Raw genomic sequence first — 22,001 nt, 5'->3', positions numbered from 1 at the left:
AATTGTTGGTTGTTACCTTTTTTCCAAAAGTCTGGCATCTCTGGGTTGATTTTATACGTAACAAATACAAAAACCAACTTTATACCAGTCTGTACTTCATTGACAGTGACTTCTCTATTTGTGTTAGTTGCTCATTCGCCGGCTCTGACATCGGTCGTGTTGTTATCAGCTGATTTAATTGAATGTTGCATTCGAAGTAGACATAGAAGTATTACATTCCATTATTATTGTTGTGCAACTCCAATGATGAAGTTCAGTGTGATAACAGGTAATTTACGTAGATAGCTGCATTAGGTTTACGTCGACTAGCCTTGAGTAAGATATGAACAAACTAAGCAAATGGCTTGAAGTTTATGGATAACTTCAGTTTTGTTGTCATCTAGTATCTGAAAATAACTCGTACCATAAAAAAAACCTTATAGTAACTCCCATATAAACTTTGTCCGCTTGAGACATGCCAGTTTTCAACCAAATCAACTGATATTTGGCGTGAGAGTCCCTGCATATGGACAAGTTCCACAATGGGAGCCATTCCAGAACAAACTTTTTAAAATCCGTACCTACCTACATACACCAAACACTTGGAATACCAGGTGAATTCATGAGTATAAGGAAAGATATTAGCCAGTATAATAAGCAATTGTCTTAACTGACTTGGTCTTTGTCCATCGACTTTTTCTATAGATTATAGATACTTGTTACAATCGCCAAGAGCAGTCCATAACAATTATCCGAAATTATGACCCCTAGTAATTGCCTTGAAAGGGACAAATTGTGTTGCATGATGTTTGAAATGATATTGCTCTTAGACCTATGCGTCACCGTTTTACTCGAAAGTGCAAATTATAAAGTTATAAATTATAGTTGACATGCTAAATAGGAGAATGACAGAGTCATTCTTACTTGACAATTAATTTTAACTAGTACGGCTACAGCTGCTTTCTAAAGGAAGACTAGAGATTGATTTTCATGCTTATGCATCAAGACCACAAAAAGTCGAAATCAATGTTATTTATTGTTGTATTAAGCCTTGATAATAATGTGAGGATAACTGTTGTAGCCGTGAGGTTGTGGCCAATAAAACAAGCACGTTGTTGGAGAGAGCGCGATGCGACGCGTGTTTATTCTAGCGAGGTTCTTACACAACTAAATGGTATTACCCAAAGCAGAGGAAAAGGGAGTTTGGCAAGGTACACTCTAAAGCGGAACTATAACAACTCTTCCCCTTGGGTTTGTACTTCTCTCTACAGGTCCAGTCTCCGAGGCGGCTTGATGACTCTTGTCGATCGTCGCGGTGATTGCTGGTTGTTTGCCTCGGATCTACCAGCAGCGCTCGTCGGTTTCAGCTTCGGCACCGCAAGTGGTCCTTGCGATTTCGGCTTCGGTACCGCAGGTGGTTCCGGCGGTTTGGGAGTAGCCGCAGCACTCCGCGCTGATTGCGGTTCAGCAATCGGGTTGGCCGCCGGTGTAGGTACAGCGGCAGCAGCTTGTGGCGTGTGTTGTACTGGATTGGTTCGTGGAGCAACTGGCACGATGTCTGGCTCGAAACACTCAGCTGGTATCTCAGGACGTCCAGACGGCAGGTTCGCTCCGACTTCTCGCAGCTGGTCGATGTGGCGCTTCCAGAGTCGTCCGTCGTCCAGCTTGATGTTGTAGTGGAGTTTGCCCAGCTTTTCAGCAACGTGACCGTACTTCCACTTGTCCTTGCTCAGAAAGTCACGAGCAGCAACTCTCGCCCCCTCGGGAAGCGATCGAACGGCTACTTCGGGCTTTTCTTCCACCACTGCAGCATTCGGGACCATCAGGTCAAGTCGAGACCGGATCTGTCGGTTGAACAGCATCATCGAAGGCGATTTTCCAGTGGAAGGGTGTATGGTCTTGCGATAACTGAGTAGGATATTGCACAGGTCCGCGTGCATTCTCGACTTCTCGCAGTTGAGAGCCTTCATCTTGCCCTTGAACGTTTGGATGAATCTCTCTGCCTCACCGTTGGTTGCCGGATGGTACGGTGCGCCCATCTTGTGGAAGATTCCATTCTGTTTCAGGAAGTGCTGAAACTCGGCCGACGTGAATTGCACTCCGTGGTCGCTCACGAGCACGGCAGGTATCCCGTAGGCAGCAAAGAATTCACGACAGGCGTGGATGGTCGTACTCGTAGTGATGTCTCGCAAGATCTTCACTTCTGGCCACTTGGAGTACGCGTCAACAAATACGATGAAGTACGTACCCATAAATGGTCCAGCGAAATCCACGTGCACTCTGTCGAATGGTCCTTCGGCGTTTCCCAGCAGTGTAGAGGCACTTTCGCAGGATCGGCCCGTGTCACCTGACAGGCCGCGCAGTTCCGGATCAGCTCCTCGATGTCCTTGTCGATCCGCTCCCACCACACGTATCCTCTGGCGAGCGACTTCAAGCGTGTGCCCCCAAAGTGTGTAGAGTGCAGCTCCGCGAGCACGTTCTGCCGCAGCTCTGTTGGGACGTACACCCGGATTCCGCGCATGATGCACCCTTGTTGTAGCGCAAACTCGTTCTGGTCGATACCAAAACGCTCACGTGCTCCGACTGTTTTCCCGTTCTTGAGACCTTGCAGCAGCACCTTCACTGTCGGATCAGCAGCAGTCGACTTCGCCAAATCTCCGACCGTCAGCGGCAGCGTCTCGATCATGTTGACCTCCAGCAAGTCAACTTCCTCGACGACGTACTCGGGTGTTTGTGCGCTGACCGGCAATCGAGAAAAGGCGTCAGCGTTGTAGTGCTCCCTCGTCGGACGGAACTTGATCACGTCTCCGAGAAAATCTGCTTCACTGGCTCGTTGTCCGTGACAAGCCAGAACTTTCGTCCGTACAGGTACTGGTAGAACTTTTGCGTTCCGAAGATGATCGCGTACGCCTCACGATCGATCTGCTTGTATCTGCGCTGCGTCTCGTTCAGCGTCTTCGACGCGTACATGATTGGGCGTTCTGTACCGTCTGGCATGATGTGGCTTAGTACTGCACCGACCCCGTACGGCGAAGCGTCTGTTGCCAGGACCAGTGGCAATTCCGTACTGTAGTGTACCAAGAAGCGGTCTGACTGCATCTCGTCCTTCACTTTCTTGAACGCTTCGTCGCACTCCTTCGTCCACCGGAACGGCACGTCGTTCCGCAGCAGACAGTTCAACGGGTAGATGGTCGTGCTCAGGTGTGGGAAGAACCGACCGTAATAATTGACCAATCCAACGAACGAACGGACTTGATCCTTGTTCTCCGGCACGGGCATGTCTTGCACTGCATCGATCTTCTTCCGCACCTTGTGGATTCCGTCGCGGTCAATCAAATAACCACAGTACTCGATTCGGTCGGCGAAAAACTGGCACTTATCCAGGTTGATCCGCATGTTGTACTGGCTCAGCCGTCTCAGCACCTCCTCGAGGCGCTCAAGGTGGACCCGATCGCTCGGTCCCGTAATGCGGATGTCGTCTAGGAAGACGGTCACACCTGGAATCCCGTTCAGCACCTCCTCCATCAAGCGTTGCCAGATCGCCGGCGCCGGGCTGACGCCGTACATCAGCCTCGTCGGCCTGAGCAGTCCCAGATGCGTGCTCAGCGTGAGAATCTCCTGATCCTCCGGGTCGACCTCCAGCTGCAAGTAGGCTTGCGAGAGATCGATTTTCGTGAACTTGTCCCCGCCGGCCACGTTTGCGAACAGCTCTTCCACTGTTGGCAGGGGATGGTCATCGACCACCAGATTCGGGTTGACAGTGATCTTGTAGTCCCCGCAAAGTCGCACTCGGTTGTTCAACTTCATCACTGGGACAACCGGCGTGGCCCACGCACTGTGGTTCACCTTCACCAGCACACCGCTTTCCACCAGGCCCTTGATCTCCTTTTCGACCGCCTCCTTGATCGAAAAAGGACCGGCCGCGCACGCAGGTACACCGGACGCGCATCCGGTTTCAGCTGCAACTTCGCTGTGAGGCCTTCGATCTTCCCCATCGACTTCTCACAGACACTTCCGTAGCGCTCAATGAGCGTCTGCACCGCGGCGGCGCTGTTTTCGACCACTGTGTGGACGTTCTCGTAGAACTCGACCACGTCGATTTTTAGCACTTTCATCCAACTTCGACCCAGCAGAGGGTGCTTTTCGTTTTTCGCAACATACAGCAGCAGTTCGTGGCTTTCGCCACCGTAGTCCACCCGGACGGCACACATCCCGCACAGTTCGATTGCGTTTCCGCTGTAGCTCACGAGGCCCGTGTCCGGGGAACTCAATTCCACCGTGGGAAAGTACTTTTCTTGGTCCCACACACTCATAACCGTAACCGGAGAGCCGCTGTCGATTTCAAACTTCACTTTCGCACTGTTCACAGACAGTTCGAGCCAGAATTTGTCCACTTTGTTGTTGAAATCGGCAGCGTCGGACACTCCACAGATCTCCTCCACTTGCACTTTTTCTCTGCACTTTCTATCTGCGCCCGCACTCTCCTCCACCTGGTGAGCATCACTTCTTCGGCCCTTCTGGCCAGCACTTTTCTTCTGGCACACACTCTGCAGGTGACCCTTGACCTTGCAGAAGTTGCAGACAGTGTGGGCGTGCTTGCACTCGTTCGCGAAATGCTCCGTACTTCCGCAGCGGTAGCAGGTTTTCTTCTCCTCACTCTTCTTGCCCGCACTCTTCTTGTACGTCTTTCCCTTCGCCGGTTTCGTCGGCGGGTGCTCCACCAGATTCATCTCCGGCCGACTCTGACGCGCGTGGATCTCCTGTCCACCCTTTGCCGACGCCTCCATTGACACGGCAATATCACGAGCTCGGGCCAGAGTCAGGCCGCGCACTTCCAGCAGCCGCGACTGAATTCCCGGTCCTTGATCCCAAAACGAACTGGTTCCGTAGCGCTATGTCCAGGTAGTTGCCAAATTTGCAGGTTATGGCCAACTTCCGCAACGCCGTGAGGTAATCAGAAACTGATTCCTCAGCACGTTCGTCGCACTGCTTCCGAGACTTGAAGCGAAAATTCTCGAGGATTTCAAGGGGCTCCGGGTTGAAGTGTTCCTCCAGCAGGTCCACGATCTCCTGGTAGGTCTTCGTCTGCGGCTTCACCGGTGCAAGCTTGTCCGAAATGGCGTCGTACGTTTCCGCACCCATGTAATGCAGCAGCATCGGCCGCTTCGCGCCATCTTGGATGCCGAACAAAAGAAATGCTCCCTCCAAGCGTTCCACCCAGCGAGACCATTTCATTTTGTGACGATCGAAAGGCTCGACTGTGAACGCCGATTGCATCGCAATTGGCACCGGAGCTTGCCCCCCGGCCTGGCCATCACCTTGATCGTCACCCGGAACAAGTGGGTTTTCGTCCGCCATCGTCGCCAAAACTGTTGTAGCCGTGAGGTTGTGGCCAATAAAACAAGCACGTTGTTGGAGAGAGCGCGATGCGACGCGTGTTTATTCTAGCGAGGTTCTTACACAACTAAATGGTATTACCCAAAGCAGAGGAAAAGGGAGTTTGGCAAGGTACACTCTAAAGCGGAACTATAACAATAACATACATTACAGTTAGTGACAGTTGCTCTAATGGGACGGCCACAGATACAAGTGGTCCTCATTTGGTCTCACTGGTTAAGGAAAAGCTAGATGCCACTGATGTCAACTATTTGGTAGTCCCGGACGAGGCAGACGTAATCCAGGTAATTTTCTCTATTGCATCAGCTTTAATGGCGTAACTTTCATATTTCATTTACCGTAGAAACTGCTCATCTACCAGTGCGATGTGCTGAAGGTTCGTGCCGTATTCACCACCGGTGGTACTGGATTTGCTCCACGTGATGTCACTCCGGAGGCCACAAGGGCAGTTCTGACGAAGGAGGCCCCTCAATTGACGATGGCAATGACCTTGACCAGTCTGGAAAAGACCAAGTTCGCCGTCCTGTCACGGGCTGTGTGCGGTGTTCGGGAGAAGACATTGATCGTCAACTTTCCCGGCAGTAAAAAAGCCGTTGACGAGTGCTTTCACTCGATTGTGAATGTGATTCCTCACATTCTTCAGCTGATGGCCGATGAGATTCCGAAGGTTAAGGAGACCCACCGAAAGATACAGTCTGGCGAAGGCCATGTGCACGTTTGTCCGCATGCCACTGGCAAAGGTGGGGACGATAGAAATTCTCCATACCCGATGTTGGAGGTTGTTGATGCGTTGGAAATCATAATGTCTACCATTGCGACTCAGAAGATTCCGCGGAAGCAGATAAGCCGGGTCAATATTCCTCCGTTCAGGGCGTCGGTCAAAGATGGGTACGCGCTGAAGTCATCCGGAGATAAGGGTGTGAAACGAGTCGTTGGTTACGTGGCCGCTGGTAACGGGATAATCCGCGATTACTTCGACATCGATCAGTGCTACAAGATTAACACCGGCGCTCCTGTTCCGGACCAGGCGGATGCGGTGATTCAAATCGAGGATACAAAACTAATTTCCACGGATAATGACATTGAGAAAATCATTGAAGTGCTGTCCAGCCCAAGTCCGAACTTGGATATTCGTTCCATCGGCAGTGACCTCCGAATGGGCGAGGACGTTTTCGAGCATCGCTACCCGCTGGATGCTGCCCAGCGGTCACTGTTGGCATCCATCGGAGAGACTATCAACGTGGGGCAGCTGAGGATTGCGGTCATTTCTACCGGTGACGAGCTGGTTCACCCTTATGGGGATGGAGCCCAAACGGGGACGATAGAGGGAAAAATCTTCGATTCGAACACGACCATGCTGGTCCAGATGTTGAGACAGTTTGGTTTCACCGAAGAACAGTGCCTGGTGTCACAGATTGTCGTTCATGATGAGTTAGTGCTTCCTGCAAACTTCAATATATGCAAACTTATCAATATTGCTTTTCAGTTACCAGTCTCTTCGCAAACAAATCGAAATCCTCACAGGATCGGTGCACGCCATCCTTTGCACCGGAGGAGTTTCAATGGGGGACAAAGACTTCGTCAAGCCCGTGCTGAAGGATCTCGGATATGACTTAAAGTTTGGTCGGGTCAACATGAAGCCCGGCAAGCCGTTTACGTTCGCCAGCAAGGATATCACGCGCTTCTTCGGCCTACCCGGCAATCCAGTTTCGGCCTTCGTTACGTTCCATTTGTTTGCGCTTCCGGCCCTGAGGAAATATCTGGCCACGCTGAATCAAACGACTTCCAACTTGGCAAAGTGTCATCTTCCCAAGATCACCGTCAAGGTATGTTGACATTGCTATTCAGACGTTCAACGTCTACAATCCTTCCTATTGCAGCTCCTAACGGAAAGCTACGAGCTGGATCCTCGTCCGGAGTACGCCCGGGCCAGCATCGTCTCCAAGGGTGGTGAACTGTGGGCACAAATCACTGGCCAACAGATTAGCAGTCGGCTGAAGAGCATCGTTGAGGCAGACGTTCTGCTTCACTTGCCTGCGCGATCGCCATCAAAGACGACGATCGTACGCGGAGAGTCGGTGACGGCCTTGACGCTGAGGGCGGATTTCATTTCTACATATGAGTAGCAGTCAAGATGAAATTTTAAGAGTAGCTAGAAGCAAGCACAATAGATTAGAAAATATGGGGTAGCTGTTCTGCTGAATAATTAAAGAATAAAAATGTATAAATTGTTTATTTCCTGGCAAAATTTAAAGCGCCCAAACCCTCACATAATCAACCTGAAGTGAAGCTTCCTTGCTGTTATTCTCATCCAACTTCCACGTTGGCAACCAATCCTCTCGTGCTTCCCAGAATTCCTTGATCGCTTTCGGCGAACTGTTGATCCAGGGCTTCGGCTTGTCCCCGTTCATGGCGGGTGCATCTGGAAAGTACCCTCCCGTACCTCCAATCGCCAGATTCATAATGATGTAGAACTCTTCGTCAAACGGTGCCATTTTACCTCCACTGACCCACGGATTAGGCGTTCCAGGAGCGCGATCCTCAAAGTTTCCACGATTCCAAAAGTTGCCGTCGACCAATAGCAGCTGCTCGTCATCGACGCTGAACTTCATGTACTCCGGAGTCCACTCCAGCTGATAGCGGTGAAAGTCCCTGTTGAATCCCTCTCCGGCCGATGAATACTTCACAGCTGTTGATGTTTCGTACCCGTTGGTCCAAGGGTTAGGTCCAAAATGCAGAGTTTGACCCACGTGTTCCACACCAAGTTGACCTCCCTCCGGGAAGCGGTAGTCCAAATTTCCACGCGTCTCCATCAGATCGATCTCTCCGGACGTTGGCCACGTGCCGTACTGGTTAAGCTTAGGCATAAGCCATAGCGCAGGCCACAACCAATCACCAGTTGGTGTTTTGGCGCGGATTTCCAGCTTGCCATACTTGAAGTTGAACGAATTGACCGTACGAACGCGTGCACTTTTTACCGGATTCAGAAGAAAGTCGGGAGTTCCAGTGCGAACACATCCGTTCCAAGCAGGGTTCGTGCAACTGCAAGGATTTTAAAATTGACTACGAACATCTAAAATTATCTTCAAAAGCAACATACAAATCATAAGGAGAACCCCCGTGAGCATCCAAAGTTCCACTGGTCAGGAAATCTTCACCGGCTTCATCAGCTATCAGCGTTGGACGGATGTAGAAGATGCCATTTTCCACGTACGAGTTTTGGCGATTGTTCAGATAATATTGAAACTCGCCGTTCTGAAAAGTGTTCAAATCACGTGAGTAGTCCTACAACCTCGCAGTTTCGATACTTACACCGCCACCTCCCAAAGTATGCTCGTGTTGCCACTTTTCCAAATCCAGCTTATTGAAGTTGTCTTCGAAAATAAGTTCTCCAGAGCAAAAGGACGATTTTTTAATAGCGGATCCACTGGCCGTAGTTACGGAAGGAAGTTTGCAGCCATTGTGGTAGTATTCGTTAGGATGCGCGTTGATGGTTACAACGAGAAGCGCTAATCCAAGAAGTCGTATCCAACCAAAAAATGGAACCATTTTTAAGAAGACCTGAGCCCAGACTAATGACGGGCTGGGATGGATGCTGGCTTTTATTGAATCTCTGTTGGGAGACAGATGGGACACCTGCACCTAATCGTTATCATTGACTTTGATGAAACAGGATAAGAGAACAAAGTGACATAATTTCATTTTGTTATGGTTTATTTTCGTTCCATAAAGGCATGTCTTATGAATTTGAATATATAAATAAGATTTGTTTTATCAAAAGATGAAAAGACCAATACTCAAATGGCTTGGTTTGATGCACCCAAACCAAACTTCGCTGACATTTGGTAACCGACTTCCATTGTAAGCACTTCTGCCAACCAGTAATGAGATCATCTCGAGATCCTTGTATCTGGACAGTTTGCGTGTACGTTCCAACGCATCACTACACTCAGAAAAAAGAACTGGCCAAATCCATAAGAACGTCTTATGACCTTTCGACATCAGGATTTTATTCGGATGTCATAAGATTTTCTTATGGCTGGGAGGGGAAATTTGACAAAGCCGTTACTTAAGATATCCATTGAGTTATCTTATGACATTCATAGATGGAATTGGGTACAGAATATATGGCAATGCTCATGGAGATCATATTAACAAACATCGTTTTTCATAACCATTTTTCTTATTTTTTGTTGAATGAAAACAAAAATTAATTTCAATTTTAAACGTATATATTTTTAAACTATCGTATTATACCCAAAACTTCATTTCCTTTTTTGCTTCGAGGAGATGTTTTCTCCGACCTTCGACCAGTCGCTGCACGGAACTGTCCTCATCGATGCTATTCTCCGGATCCTTCTGGAGGATGCTGAGGAGGGCCGCCGTCGGAACCAACGGTCGTTAATGTTACCTGAAAATACCCAAATAAAATATTTAACTTCGAACCAAAACCCACGAAACACCCGCCACAGAACTTACCTGAGCCTTGGATGTCGCGGTAAACAAGAAGATTGATTCGTCCGATCAGAAACTCAGAGCGGCGCAACAGCTTTGTGTAGTTGTTACCGGAACCGGTCTGCAAGATCCGTTCTTTCGCCATCTTGAAATGTCAAAAAATTCACACTAGCATCTTACGCGAAAACCATTGACAAATTACAGATGAATTCCATAAGAATTTCTTATGAAGTCCATAGTCTATCAACAGTGGACCAAATTCATAAGTAAAGTTTAGTTATAACCATATGAATTTATAGTGACGGTCATAAGATTGTCTATGAAAATCGCGAGAGGCTAGTGGATACTCAAATCAGGCAGTACATAAGATGTGGACTTATGAAAATCTTACATTCTTTTTCCTCAGTGTAATAAAGCGGCGATGAGCAAGCAACGTTCACTACAATAGAGTTATTTACGTGCGCATGTATTGCGTATACATACACGAAAAAAAGTGAGGTTAAATTTTGTCCGGCCAGCAAAATCAAATGGTGCGCTAGTGTGTGTACGCGAAACGTCATAAAGCTCTATAGTTACTGCAAATGACAGCCACACTTTTTTTTCTAAAGTTGGTACCACTGCGCAATTTTCATATTTCGGACGTGCACCATTCGTTTCGAACCGTAACGCATTTTTCACTTAAAAATCTGGATGAATAAACCACACCAGTTTTTAGACACGCTCTATGGATACGTTGACGTAATAAAATAACAAAAAAAAATTTTTTTTTAAAATAAAATCATAAAAATTGCATTTATATTGCCTCAAACTCCAAATCAAAATTTACAGTGCCCAAACTCGGACGTAATCCACCTGCAGGGACGATTCCTTGCCCCTGTTGACGTTCATCTGCCACGTCGGCTGCCAAATGTTGCGGCCATTCCAGAAATCGCGAGCAGCAGCTGGTGAATTGTTGCTGTACGGTTTGCCACGGTTGCCGTTGGTTGCCGGTGGAACATCCGGGAAGAATCCGTTGGTACCTCCGACGGCCAGATTCATGATGATGTAGAACTCCTGATCGAACGGAGCCATCACCGACGCGTGCATCCACGGGTTCTCCGAAGCGGGCGATGTCGTCACGAAGCCACCCCTGGACCAGAAACCGGTTCCAGCGTCAATTCGGCGCAGCACCTGGTTGTCAACGCTGAACGTGATGTGGTCCGGAGTCCACTCCAGCTGGTACAGATGGAACCCGGTGTTGAAACCTTGACCTGGTCCACTGTTCTTGTAGCTCAATGTGGTATCGTATCCATTTTGGTTCGGATTCGGGCCAAAGTGCAGCGTCGATCCGACCTGTTCTACACCAATGTGAACTCCGTTGACACGATAATCCAAGTTGCCACGAGACTCGACCAGATCAATCTCACCAGAAGCTGGCCAGGAGCCGTAAACCTGACGCTTGGGCAACAGCCAAACCGCGGGCCACAACCAGTCTCCGGTTGGCATCTTGGCTCTCACTTCCAGCTTACCAAACTTGAAGTTGAACGATTCCACTGTACGGACACGAGCACTCTTGATTGGGTTGACTATGTTCGTTGGATTTCCAGCTCGTTCGCATCCCCAGAAGAATGGACCCGTGCATAGATCCGCAGGCTGTCCTCCATGAATGTTCAAGGTTCCACTACTTAGGAAGCCCTCGCCAGTATCGTCGGCAACAGCCGTCGGACGGATGTAAAAGATGCCATTCTCACAGTACGAATTTGCTCGGTTGTTAGTGTACCACTGGAACTCCCAGTTCTGAATGGAAAGAAAGTAAACCTCATCAAAACTAAAATCCACACAAGCCTCAACTCTGCAGAACTCACGCCACCACCCGCCAAGGTGTTCTCGTGCTCCCACTTTTCAAAGTCCAAATGGTTAAAGTTATCCTCGAAAATCAAATCTCCGGAACAGTACGGGCCAGCCCGAGCCTGGGATCCGCTGGCCGTGGTTGGTGAGGGTGTACACTTCGGGGAGCCTTCTTCGGCTAGGGCGGCCGCCAACAGGCACGCCAACACTACGACGAACTTCATTTTGCGCTCAGTTTGGCACTGATCCGTACCGCCGGTTTGAGCCTAGTTTTAAAGCTGAACTTGGAACGCGATTGGGCTTATCAGTTTATCGATAAATCTAAGACATCAAACGTGCACGGAATATCCCACCCGTCGCAGTTTCAAAATATTTGTGACCAGCCCATGCGATCCTGTTGATAATTTGAAAGGGTAGAGATTTCCTGTAAGTATTTAATTTTTGATCATGGCTAGATTTGAAGCCGTAGCCGCTAAAATTGCGTCGAGGGAAGGCAGTCTTCTGCTACACAGAAAAAAATATGTAAATTTACACAGCACGTAAATGCTGTTTCTTATGTAAACTCACTCAATGTAATGTTGAAATATGATGTAATGAGCAAAAAGTAATGGAAATTACTCCGATGTAAATCTAAATCTAATGTAAATCATGAATCTAATGGAAACGTTGAGCATGGAAACTCAAATCTGATGAATTTCTACCCGCGTTCGGTTCCTGTAAATTCCTATTTAATGTAAATCATATATCCAATGTATTTCTGCCAAACGTTGACTTCAAAACTACCCGAACTAAAAATAGTTATGTTTGGTTCTCTTTCTATCGCTCTCATACTTCGCTGGCTCACTGCCTGTGCCTCGACCTGAACAAGTTGATGCTTTAGCCGCTCGTTTATAAAATGCGAAGATGGCTCAGTCGGCAACGGGTAGCAGCAGTAACACCGAACATCGTACCCGTCGTTCGTTCGATTCCAGTCCAGCATTATTCCACTTGACCGTCAACGGAATGCGTCCCCTACCTGTGAAACAACTTTTTAAAATCATAATTTCCTTTTGCTGCCCGCTTCAATCATTTTAAAATAGAACATAGGCCACACCCTTTTCCTACTGCAATCCAAGTCGAGCTTCTCATTCCCATTGGCCAATCAGAATTAGTTGATTTGAACTAATGTAAATTCCAAAACTAATGTAAATTCCAAAACTAATGTAAATTTTCAAAACTAATGTAAATTTCCAATGAATCTAATGTAAATTTCCAATGGAACTAATGGAAATATACATCATTTATCATGATACCTTTTGGTACATGATAAATAATGTAAATTTACAGAAATATTTTTTTCTGTGTAGTCAACAAAAATGATCTATAATAGATCTGTTCATTATATTTGCGTTGATCTATGTTTTGACTTATAGGATTGGAAGTTTTGAGGACCCATCTGCTCAAAGCCAAATGACCGGAATTAAACCCTACACGGAGAAAAAAGAGTTCCCAAAATCGTGAAATCATGAAAATGGGAACCACGAACAAAGTGTTCAAATCACATGATACGATTTCCAAAAACGTACCATGGGATTTGAACACTTTGTTCGTGGTTCCCATTTTCATGAACGCTTGTTCACGATTTTGGGATCTCTTTTTTCTCCGTGTCGGTTCTTTGCCATCACAAAATATGTAATTTGAATCTGCGTGAGGCCTGCACCACTTGGTACCCAACAACAAGCTATATCTGGATAATCCAAGTCAGAACACACTATTCTTCCCCATAATTTTGCTGCCAGCCAGTAAATACTAGATTGGATCACTAAATCACACACAATGTCAAGTTTTGAATTATAAAGAAGTACTCGAACTGAGTGAATGTCTCGAGTGGGCACAGGCAATGGGGTTCTCTAGATACTGCTCCTAATAGTTATTTGGCTTCGTCGTTAAAAATGTCCCAGGAGCGAAAGGGTTAATCAACAGCGGTTATCTGTTCGGGCTAGCTGCCGCAAGTTCGTGTATACCTGCATTGGTCAATGTATTTTTAATTGTACTGCCGAAATCTGGATTGTGAACCTGCCGTTATCAGATAAAATTTCAGCCCAAAAATTGCTGGAATAGCCGAGAGCGCTGCTGGGGTCTTTTCTTTGATTCATCCTTATTTACGAGTGGTAAGCGTGATACGGCGTACAAGGATTACTTTCGATGATTACCCCCTCGTTATCATCGGCGTGATATTGATAAAATCGTGAGTGGTCAAGTTATCGAATATTATTGTACTAAATTTATGCAGAAAGCTATAAAAACTCTGTTCTGGGCAAGTAACAAAATTTAGAATATTTTAATTTGAGAACACTAAATTGAAAGCTATGAAACTTTTGACGAGGAATCTTAACGTGCAACTTTTCATCAAAGTATTTTCTTCATCATTTGAAAACTCAAAACCCTTTCATATTGATCCAAATAAACTAAATGAAATCAAGTACCGTCATCAGGGGTGACATTGGGTCTGGGGGGTGAGATTGGGCCATATAAAAATGCTGAAATTTGTATGAACACAGACTGAATAGAGACAGTCATAAAACACACATTTCTTTGCTCTGGATTATTCTCTTACCAAAACCACCCAGAAAACATGAAAATTAATCCAAACATGGCTAGAACAGCTGTCCCAATTTGCCTAATGTGTTTCGATTCATACAAATAATACTAATGACGTGAAAACATATTCATTAGAATTACATGCAAGGCGTCTTTTCGATGAGACAACACAAATTTTACGTAGCGATCTATCGACCTTTGGAACATTCGTCGTTCAGGCGTCAGAATTGAGTTTAGTGCTAGTGAACTGCTGTAGGTAGGTATTCCATTTGTTTTTATTTGCGATACTGATAATTACACAACGCTATCGCAACGACTTTGAGTTCAAATTAATGTTATCTTATGGTCAATCGCCAGCATTCAAAATTTGTTTCGGTGGACGGTGAATCATAAGCAATACAACAATGTTATGTAAGAATTTTTAATTATGCATTCTTTCTCTATCAGTAGGATAAAATAACAAATTGTTGCTTAATTTATACCGTGTGTCCAATTCAAAGAATAAACGTTCAATTGAGCATTGGTTGTTGATTTTTTTTGGAACGTCATTTCAAATTCGCTCTATCGATGCCTGCCACGATAACATCATAGCTTGTCGCGGATGGCAATTTTCTCATTTCCGTCGAAACAAACTCAGTCAGTGGATACCGTTTGCCACAAGTTCCCCGAAAATCATCCATATCTAGCGCATAAATCATCGCACCTGCCAACCCTTCCTTCCTGATCAGATCAACCTTCTCCCTCAAAGATACGACGTCATCGTATCCAATCCACTGATCACCACTGGTAGTGTAGGGAACATTGCCCACGGGGTCCCGCCGCACGGTCCAACCGTCCTTAATCCGCTTGCAGACCTCGTAGTACGCAACGTATCCGTCGGACTTGGTGAATTCTCCGTGAGCACCTGTGCCACGCGCTGCAGCGCCCAACCCATTATTGTTGGAGTCTCGCAGAGTGTAAGTTCTTCCAAGGGTGGCAACGCCAAGAACTAACTTCCCTGCTGGGCAGCCACGTTTTGTCCATAGTGAAACCCCTGATACCTAAGCAAAAGAGTAATGATGTAGACTTACGATAGAAAGAAGAATTATTTTAATTTACCACATTAAAGTTGGCAAAGTTATCACTATCAAACGATCTTCTTCCCATGGGCGTGTGTACGTCAACGAAATTGTTCCAAAACCCACGCAAATCAAAAGCTGGCAAATAAACGTAATCAACCGATCTGTAGAGAATCAAAAAAGAATCTTTAAATATAATCTCTATCTTCACTTTGTTACAAATTACCCGCAAACATCCGGCACATCATAACCCTCATCGACGCGGAACTCCTCAACCGTCGTCATTACGGTTAATAAACGACCTTTGCCATCCTGGTCAAAGGCCTTGCTCATCTCTTTCAAGAAAAGTGCAAAATTTGCCTTATCCGCTGGAACACCTCCTCGGCTAACATGACCCGGCCACATCCAGTAAATATTAAAACCATCCATTTTAAACGCCTCGAGCAGTGAAATCACACTGGTTATGAACTCCTCCCGACTATCCCTTTGAGAGATCATTTTCGAGAGCTTACTGGACTCCTGGTCCCACCCACCGACGCTCACAAGCAGTTTTGCACTGGGAAACCGAGTGCGCAGCTCGGAAAATTTTCGCAGCCCGTTTGGATCGCTGTCATCCTGAAAAACAAAAACAAAAACAGATCCATTATCCCTCTGTGAAACAAATATCACCACTCCTTACCTCTGGCCTCATCTCGGTTATCTTATTAGAAGACGTTTCCGAGAATCCCACGAATGCATACACGATGTGGGAGCAGAATCCGCCAGGAATCTCATCGAGCGTATACCGTCCCGCTCCGGGCCTCCAGATGGCCCAGTTGCTGAAGAAACAAACCGTTAGGGCACTTTCATCGGGCTGGGTTATTGCTGGGAAGGTTTACGGGGTTACAGAATGGCTAAAATTTACAAAGCCAAAGTTACCTTGTCCGCCGCTTAATAAACTGATAACGAGCAAAATGCTACCGCCAAGCACTTTCATGATGCCACCACAGGGGAGAAAACTCAACTGGTCGTTGATTGCAGACGGGGAACTTTCAATTATTTTCTGTGTGGATCCCATGAGATCAGGTCGAAGTGAGACGGAGAACGTCTCACTCAGAAAAAATCAATTCCTTAAAAAGTGAACAAACGTTTATGAAATTGGAAACCGAGAATAAACTTCAGAGTTATTTTTTTTTTGATGGGTCCAGAAAACAACAACAAAATGAATAGTTGAACTTTTCAGCACGTGTATCGAAAAGTAATACTTTTCATTAGAACGGTATATTGACTTAAGGAGCCATTACACTATCGCAAACAAACAAGCAAACTCTTACTTTTTCGTGTTTGACAGTTTGCCAAACTCGCAGGCTTGTTTGCGGCAAAGTCGGAAACAAGGCAAAATGTATGCATGCTGACGTTTGTACGAACAAAGCAGGCAAACTGTCAAAAAGTGCGAGTTTGTTTGTTTGTTTGCCGTAGTGTAATAGCTCCTTTAACACATGGACATTAGGGTGCCCAGAATAAATTACCCTCTGCTCCACAAGCGGAAAACTTTTTATTGGGTTTTTTTAAGCATCTGTGCAAATTTTGAGCGAAATTGATTGAGATCAACCCATTGTTACCCCAGCCTAAAGTTAGTAAATCTCTAGCAAGTAACTTTTTAGAATCGAGTTTTGCAGCTTTGGTATATTCTGAAAAGATGTAGACCATTAAATTTTCAATGAGAATCTCACTTTTGGCAATATTTGGATGGAAGTAGCGCACTCTGCAGACCACACCGTTAAAAAATTGGGTTTTCCATATGTGGCACCCTGGTTGGGCCTGGCCACATCGGATTCCCCGGACTATCCTTTCCGGGACCTCCACTCTGCTGCTCTCACACACGCTTACTTCCCAGATGACAGTTCTCCACTCTCCCGTCAACCGAACTACCCGTCACTCATGGCTTTCTACCTAAGGTACTCGCGATTGAGTGTGTAGTAGTGCGGTTGTCAAAATCGTTATCTCTGACTCGCTCACTCCACTGACACTGACATTGTTTATGTTTTGGTTTTCCTGGCACGGTCCATTGTTTGTTTGTTATTGTTTTGGTTTTAGTGGCACGGAGTCATGCACTCACACTAATGCAAAGCAAGATCACGAGTACCTATGATATACAGCCTTGCCCGTCACTGACCACACGGGTGACTACCCGACCAGAATGCTACGGAGATTACCCGATCAGAATACTGTGTGTCTGTTAGAGCACCACATCTCGTTTTTTCTACAGAGAGATAATTTCTCCATTACGTGATATCGAAGTGAGCATCTTTGCATTTAAAACATAAAGACTCATGTACAATCTAATTTACGCAAGATCATCAGAAACAATCACCATCTTTAGATTGCCAATCGAATATCTATCATGGTTGTGTCGCTCCTAGATGACATCGTATCGAAAAGAGCATTCTGAGCTTGTAGGTGAGACGTAACGTTGATGGCCCAGAACTTAAACCTAGGGGTATGACAATCGTTTAACGTCGACCGTTATGTATCCCTAGATCAAACGGTGTTACCAGATACTTCGAAAGGTCGCACTGGTATTTCGGTTTATGACGGCATTTTCTTTGGATCAAACCCACAATTCATCGTTATGGGAGTGGGTCTACCTGTACTTAACTTGTATTGTGTTTACTTGTACTAAGCGAATTATATCTTTTATCTAACTTAACATAATTTAATACTTTTCCGGCATTTACTTTATTTAAGAATGCCACATAGCCTACATGTTTCTTTATTATTTTCTTTATGTTTTTTTTTCATGATAATCGAAAATAAATCTAGCTCTAAGCTTTTCTACTTCGATTGTTTTTTTAGGGTTAAATGTTCACTTTTATAAGCTTCTTTATTTTGATTTTGTTTTGAATACTGGATCGCACATCTTTCTTTTAACAACTTTAGGCTGATTTCCGAGCTAGTAGCTCAATTATTTATTGTACTTGCCTGTAACTAGACTTGTTCTTTTATTTATTTATTTTTTAGATCTCGCGACATTTTTTTTTTGTTAATCAGTAAATTGACGTGCTTGTAACTCAGAGCTCCTTTTTTCTCTCGAGGCTCAGATCTTGTCCTTTTTTTAATTACTCGTAGCGCAGATTTCTGAAGAGCTCGAAGCTCGGAGTGTCATTGTTTTTGCAAGGAGCTTGTAGCTCACACTCCTTTTTTTTAACGCACTTCGAGTGCACACTACTGAAGAGTTCGAAGTTTCATTTTTTACGAGTTCGAAACTTCTTAAGAGCTCGAATCTCCAGGTTTTTTTTAACGAGCTCAAGGCTCACCGTCCTGAAGAGCTTGTTGCTCGGAGTTTATTTTTTTTAAAGAGCTCGAAGTTCACTTCCCTTAAGAGCTCGAAGCTCGAGGTTTGGTTTTTTTCAACTAGCTCAAGGCTCTCAATCCTGAAGAGCTCGAAGCTCTGAGTTTGATTTTTTTTAACGAGCTCGAAGCTCACATTCCTTAAGAGCTCGAAGCTCGGAGTTTTGTTTTTTTTTCAACGAGCTCGAAACTCAGTTTTTTTGTTTAACGAGCTCGATGCTCAATATCCCGAGCTCGAAGCTCAATCCCGAGCTCGAAGCTCAATCCCGAGCTCGAAGCTCAATCTCCCGAGCTCGAAGCTCAATCTCCCGAGCTCGAAGCTCAATCTCCCGAGCTCGAAGCTCAATCTCCCGAGCTCGAAGCTCAATCCCGGGCTCGAAGCCCAATCCCGAGCTCGAAGCTCAATCCCGGGCTCGAAGCCCAATCCCGAGCTCGAAGCTCAATCCCGGGCTCGAAGCCCAATCCCGAGCTCGAAGCTCAATCCCGGGCTCGTAGCCCAATATAGAGCTCGAAGCTCACCAAGCTCTAGGCTCATTATTTGCTCTGAGGCTGTTTCACAATCAAGGTAAAATATTTTGGAGTAGAGTCACAGCAGGGCGTTTTTTTTATGGGGTTTCTTTTTGCGATCACATAACTTGGGGTTTTTTCTTCACCATTTCCTGCTGCTGCTTCTGCCAAAACTTTTTCCTTGGGGTCCACTCGCGTTTTTGTTTTTGCGCCTTTCCAAACACTTTCGGCCTAACGCAAACAAGCACTGAATTCTTCGGCGTTGACACGATGGGTGATCCCATCCTCGTCGCCATTTGTGGCACCCTGGTTGGGCCTGGCCACATCGGATTCCCCGGACTATCCTTTCCGGGACCTCCACTCTGCTGCTCTCACACACGCTTACTTCCCAGATGACAGTTCTCCACTCTCCCGTCAACCGAACTACCCGTCACTGACCACACGGGTGACTACCCGACCAGAATGCTACGGAGATTACCCGATCAGAATACTGTGTGTCTGTTAGAGCACCACACCATACATTTTATGGTTCTTCCCATGCCTTCGAGTATCAATTGGTAAATGTTGAGCGATTTCGCTCATGTTTGGCCCAGAGTCCTAAAATAGCTCAAGGAACAATATTCAGCATGTTGAGCGATGTTTAGAGGAAAAGTTCCATGTTTTGGGCAACCTAATGGACATTCGACTTAAAATTTCATTCAAAGGGTGTTTTTGGAATTCCAAAAAATGTGTTAACAACACGTTGAAAAACCATGGTACTCGGTAAACCTTGTTGGATATAAAATCTGAAAAAACTTCTATTTTCAACATTTAGCAAAACTTCTATTTCAGCATTATCAATTTGAGTGCTGAAAAGTTCAACATTTCAACACTCGTATCGAAAAGTAGAGTTTTATATTCACTGAAAAAAATCTTATTCAAAGGGTGTTTCCAGAATTAGGACCGGCCCGTGGCTTAATGGCTACGACTCCCGCCTCATAAGCGGAAGGTTCCGGGTTCGATTCCCGACCGGTCTCCTTGAAATTATTCGACTATAATTGAACTTTGAATATGAATAAAAAACGCATGGAATCAGGTGGGATTCGAACTCACACCTTTGGATTGGTAGTCAGATGCTCTAGCCACTCGGCCACCGAGGGGTTGACACCCCTTGAGTGAATTAATCCGTAGTGGTGAAATAATGTCACAAGGTCATCTATATATATAAAAAATTTCGACGGTTTTGTTCGAACGCGAATCAATTCTACACGGGACGTCGGATCGAAGTGCTTTTTGTTGCGTTGGGTTTGTATAAGTCCAAGGAAGGTTTTTACGCCAAAAAGTTACAACTTAGGCCACTCTGGAACCGATTCCGGAAAATCTGCAGATTGTATGGGAAAAGTTACGTAAAATCAAATTTAGATCACAGGAGGCTGAAGAAGCAAAGAAGTTAAAAACGTCAGGAAACCTAAAAAGGGCAGGACGAAGTTTGCCGGGAAAAGCTTGTTTACTATATAATTCAACAATCCGTTTCCCAACGATTCCCCTCACACACTACAAACCATATTCTATAAATAACTCGAAGTGGTTGGTTCGGTATGTCCTCACTTCTTCTTTTTCCCCTGATGATTCCATGAAATGTGGGTACCGTTCGTAGAATCTGTCTCTTGCGGTTAATGCAACGCAGTAGCCCAAGTAACATTTTTAAACCAACTAGCCAACTGCTACATGTAGCTGCTACATGTAGCTGTCAAGTGCCATTAGGCACGTAAAAAGCTCACTTAAAACCGTAAGCTCCTAAAAGAGCATTTATCGCGGCCAAATAGCAGTGCATAAATATGGCGCTAAACGCGTGCTCTGATTGAATATGATTGACCGCCATCTTGATTGAAAAAAACAGAAAACTGAAAAATTTGATTTAAATTTGATGGAAACACACATTTATGCTGAATTTCTGGTATGATTTATATAGCGATAGATGTTTGAAAATATTTTGAACATTTTTTTCAAAGAATTGCAATAAAATATTTTTTAACATTAAACACTGTGATTACAAAATATTGATTTTTGATGAAGCGAGTTGTATTTTTTGGCTCGATCTCCCCTACATTTATCAATAAAATTTCAACCGCAGCTGAATTTGAGCCATCAATTGTGAGAAATAAGCTTTCAAATTATTTGGATTACCTCTAATATCTATTATTTATCATCGCCGTTTTTGACAACCATCTCCATAAATTCATTTGGCAAGACGAAGACTTATTTTTGCCAAAATAAAACCTATTTGGCATAAGACGTTTGAAGACGTACGAAATGTCATTTTTCCATAACTCCTGACTAGGTTTTAACAAAGGTTTTATCAAGGCTTTGAGGATGTTGTTAGGATTCAGTTGTAAAGCCTTGAACTCCTATGTAGGTTTTATAAATAGGCCGTAACAACCTTTTGCGGAGGTCCTTTTGGGTTTTCAGTGGGGTTTATCAAGGTTCTGGGGAGTTTGTTGCGACTAAGGGATTTTAATGCTGGTTTTGGCTGATAGGTTTTATAGCGGTTGTGACAGCTTTGATAAAGCCTAAAATGTTACTTGGGAGGCCGGGCCGCTTTAGTGAGTGTAATACATTTCGGGAGTTCTCGAAAGTACTGCAATCATTAATAATGACAAGAAAGAACTTGAGGCGTAATCTAACCATCAGTTCTTTCCGGATGCTTTCTTCGAACTGGCTGCGCTTGTGTTCGATTAGATTAGATTAGATTAGATTAGATTATTCAAAGGGTGTTTCCAGAATTACTAAAAAACTGTAGTAAACTCGTTGCAAAACTCGATTTTATCAGCTTTCCAACTCGGTAAACCTCGTATTACGCTTACGTTAAACGTGAAACTAATGGGAATT

The 22,001-nt window shown here is 45.2% G+C and overlaps 4 protein-coding genes across 6 annotated transcripts; 1 reads left to right on the top strand and 3 right to left on the bottom strand.

Annotated features, from left to right (window-relative positions):
- Positions 1–115: 115 nt before the first annotated feature.
- Positions 116–7,600, top strand: LOC6035845 (molybdenum cofactor synthesis protein cinnamon). Of its 2 annotated transcripts, none has more exons than XM_001845909.2 (5): positions 116–268; positions 5,530–5,660; positions 5,720–6,807; positions 6,863–7,202; positions 7,257–7,600. In XM_001845909.2, the coding sequence occupies exons 1-5, from the start codon at positions 244–246 to the stop codon at positions 7,500–7,502; spliced, it is 1,830 nt and encodes a 609-aa protein (XP_001845961.2). In that variant the 5' UTR covers positions 116–243; the 3' UTR covers positions 7,503–7,600. The 2 variants fall into 2 exon arrangements, with proteins under 2 accessions (XP_001845961.2, XP_038114606.1); XM_038258678.1 differs by lacking the exon at positions 116–268 and adding an exon at positions 4,880–5,487.
- On the bottom strand, positions 7,594–8,970 carry LOC6035846 (beta-1,3-glucan-binding protein). The gene is made up of 3 exons (XM_001845910.2): positions 8,689–8,970; positions 8,477–8,631; positions 7,594–8,418 (listed from the first exon to the last, which is right to left on the bottom strand). The coding sequence occupies exons 1-3, from the start codon at positions 8,923–8,925 to the stop codon at positions 7,626–7,628; spliced, it is 1,185 nt and encodes a 394-aa protein (XP_001845962.2). The 5' UTR covers positions 8,926–8,970; the 3' UTR covers positions 7,594–7,625.
- Positions 8,971–10,591: 1,621 nt separating this feature from the next.
- LOC6035847 (beta-1,3-glucan-binding protein) lies at positions 10,592–11,927 on the bottom strand. Its single transcript, XM_001845911.2, has 2 exons — positions 11,676–11,927; positions 10,592–11,607 (listed from the first exon to the last, which is right to left on the bottom strand). The coding sequence occupies exons 1-2, from the start codon at positions 11,880–11,882 to the stop codon at positions 10,654–10,656; spliced, it is 1,161 nt and encodes a 386-aa protein (XP_001845963.1). The 5' UTR covers positions 11,883–11,927; the 3' UTR covers positions 10,592–10,653.
- Positions 11,928–14,645: 2,718 nt separating this feature from the next.
- Positions 14,646–19,610, bottom strand: LOC6035848 (endochitinase). 2 transcript variants are annotated; one of them, XM_038258680.1, is made up of 6 exons: positions 19,280–19,610; positions 16,215–16,405; positions 15,976–16,160; positions 15,523–15,911; positions 15,337–15,460; positions 14,646–15,278 (listed from the first exon to the last, which is right to left on the bottom strand). In XM_038258680.1, exons 2-6 carry the CDS (start codon positions 16,351–16,353, stop codon positions 14,784–14,786), a joined length of 1,332 nt encoding a protein of 443 aa, XP_038114608.1. In that variant the 5' UTR covers positions 16,354–16,405; positions 19,280–19,610; the 3' UTR covers positions 14,646–14,783. The 2 variants fall into 2 exon arrangements, with proteins under 2 accessions (XP_038114608.1, XP_038114607.1); XM_038258679.1 differs by lacking the exon at positions 19,280–19,610 and adding an exon at positions 17,009–17,263.
- Positions 19,611–22,001: the final 2,391 nt, after the last annotated feature.

Source organism: Culex quinquefasciatus, chromosome 3, assembly GCF_015732765.1.
Source record: "Culex quinquefasciatus strain JHB chromosome 3, VPISU_Cqui_1.0_pri_paternal, whole genome shotgun sequence".
NCBI classification, from domain to species: Eukaryota; Metazoa; Arthropoda; class Insecta; order Diptera; family Culicidae; genus Culex; species Culex quinquefasciatus.
This window is presented reverse-complemented; position numbering and strand designations above follow the sequence as displayed.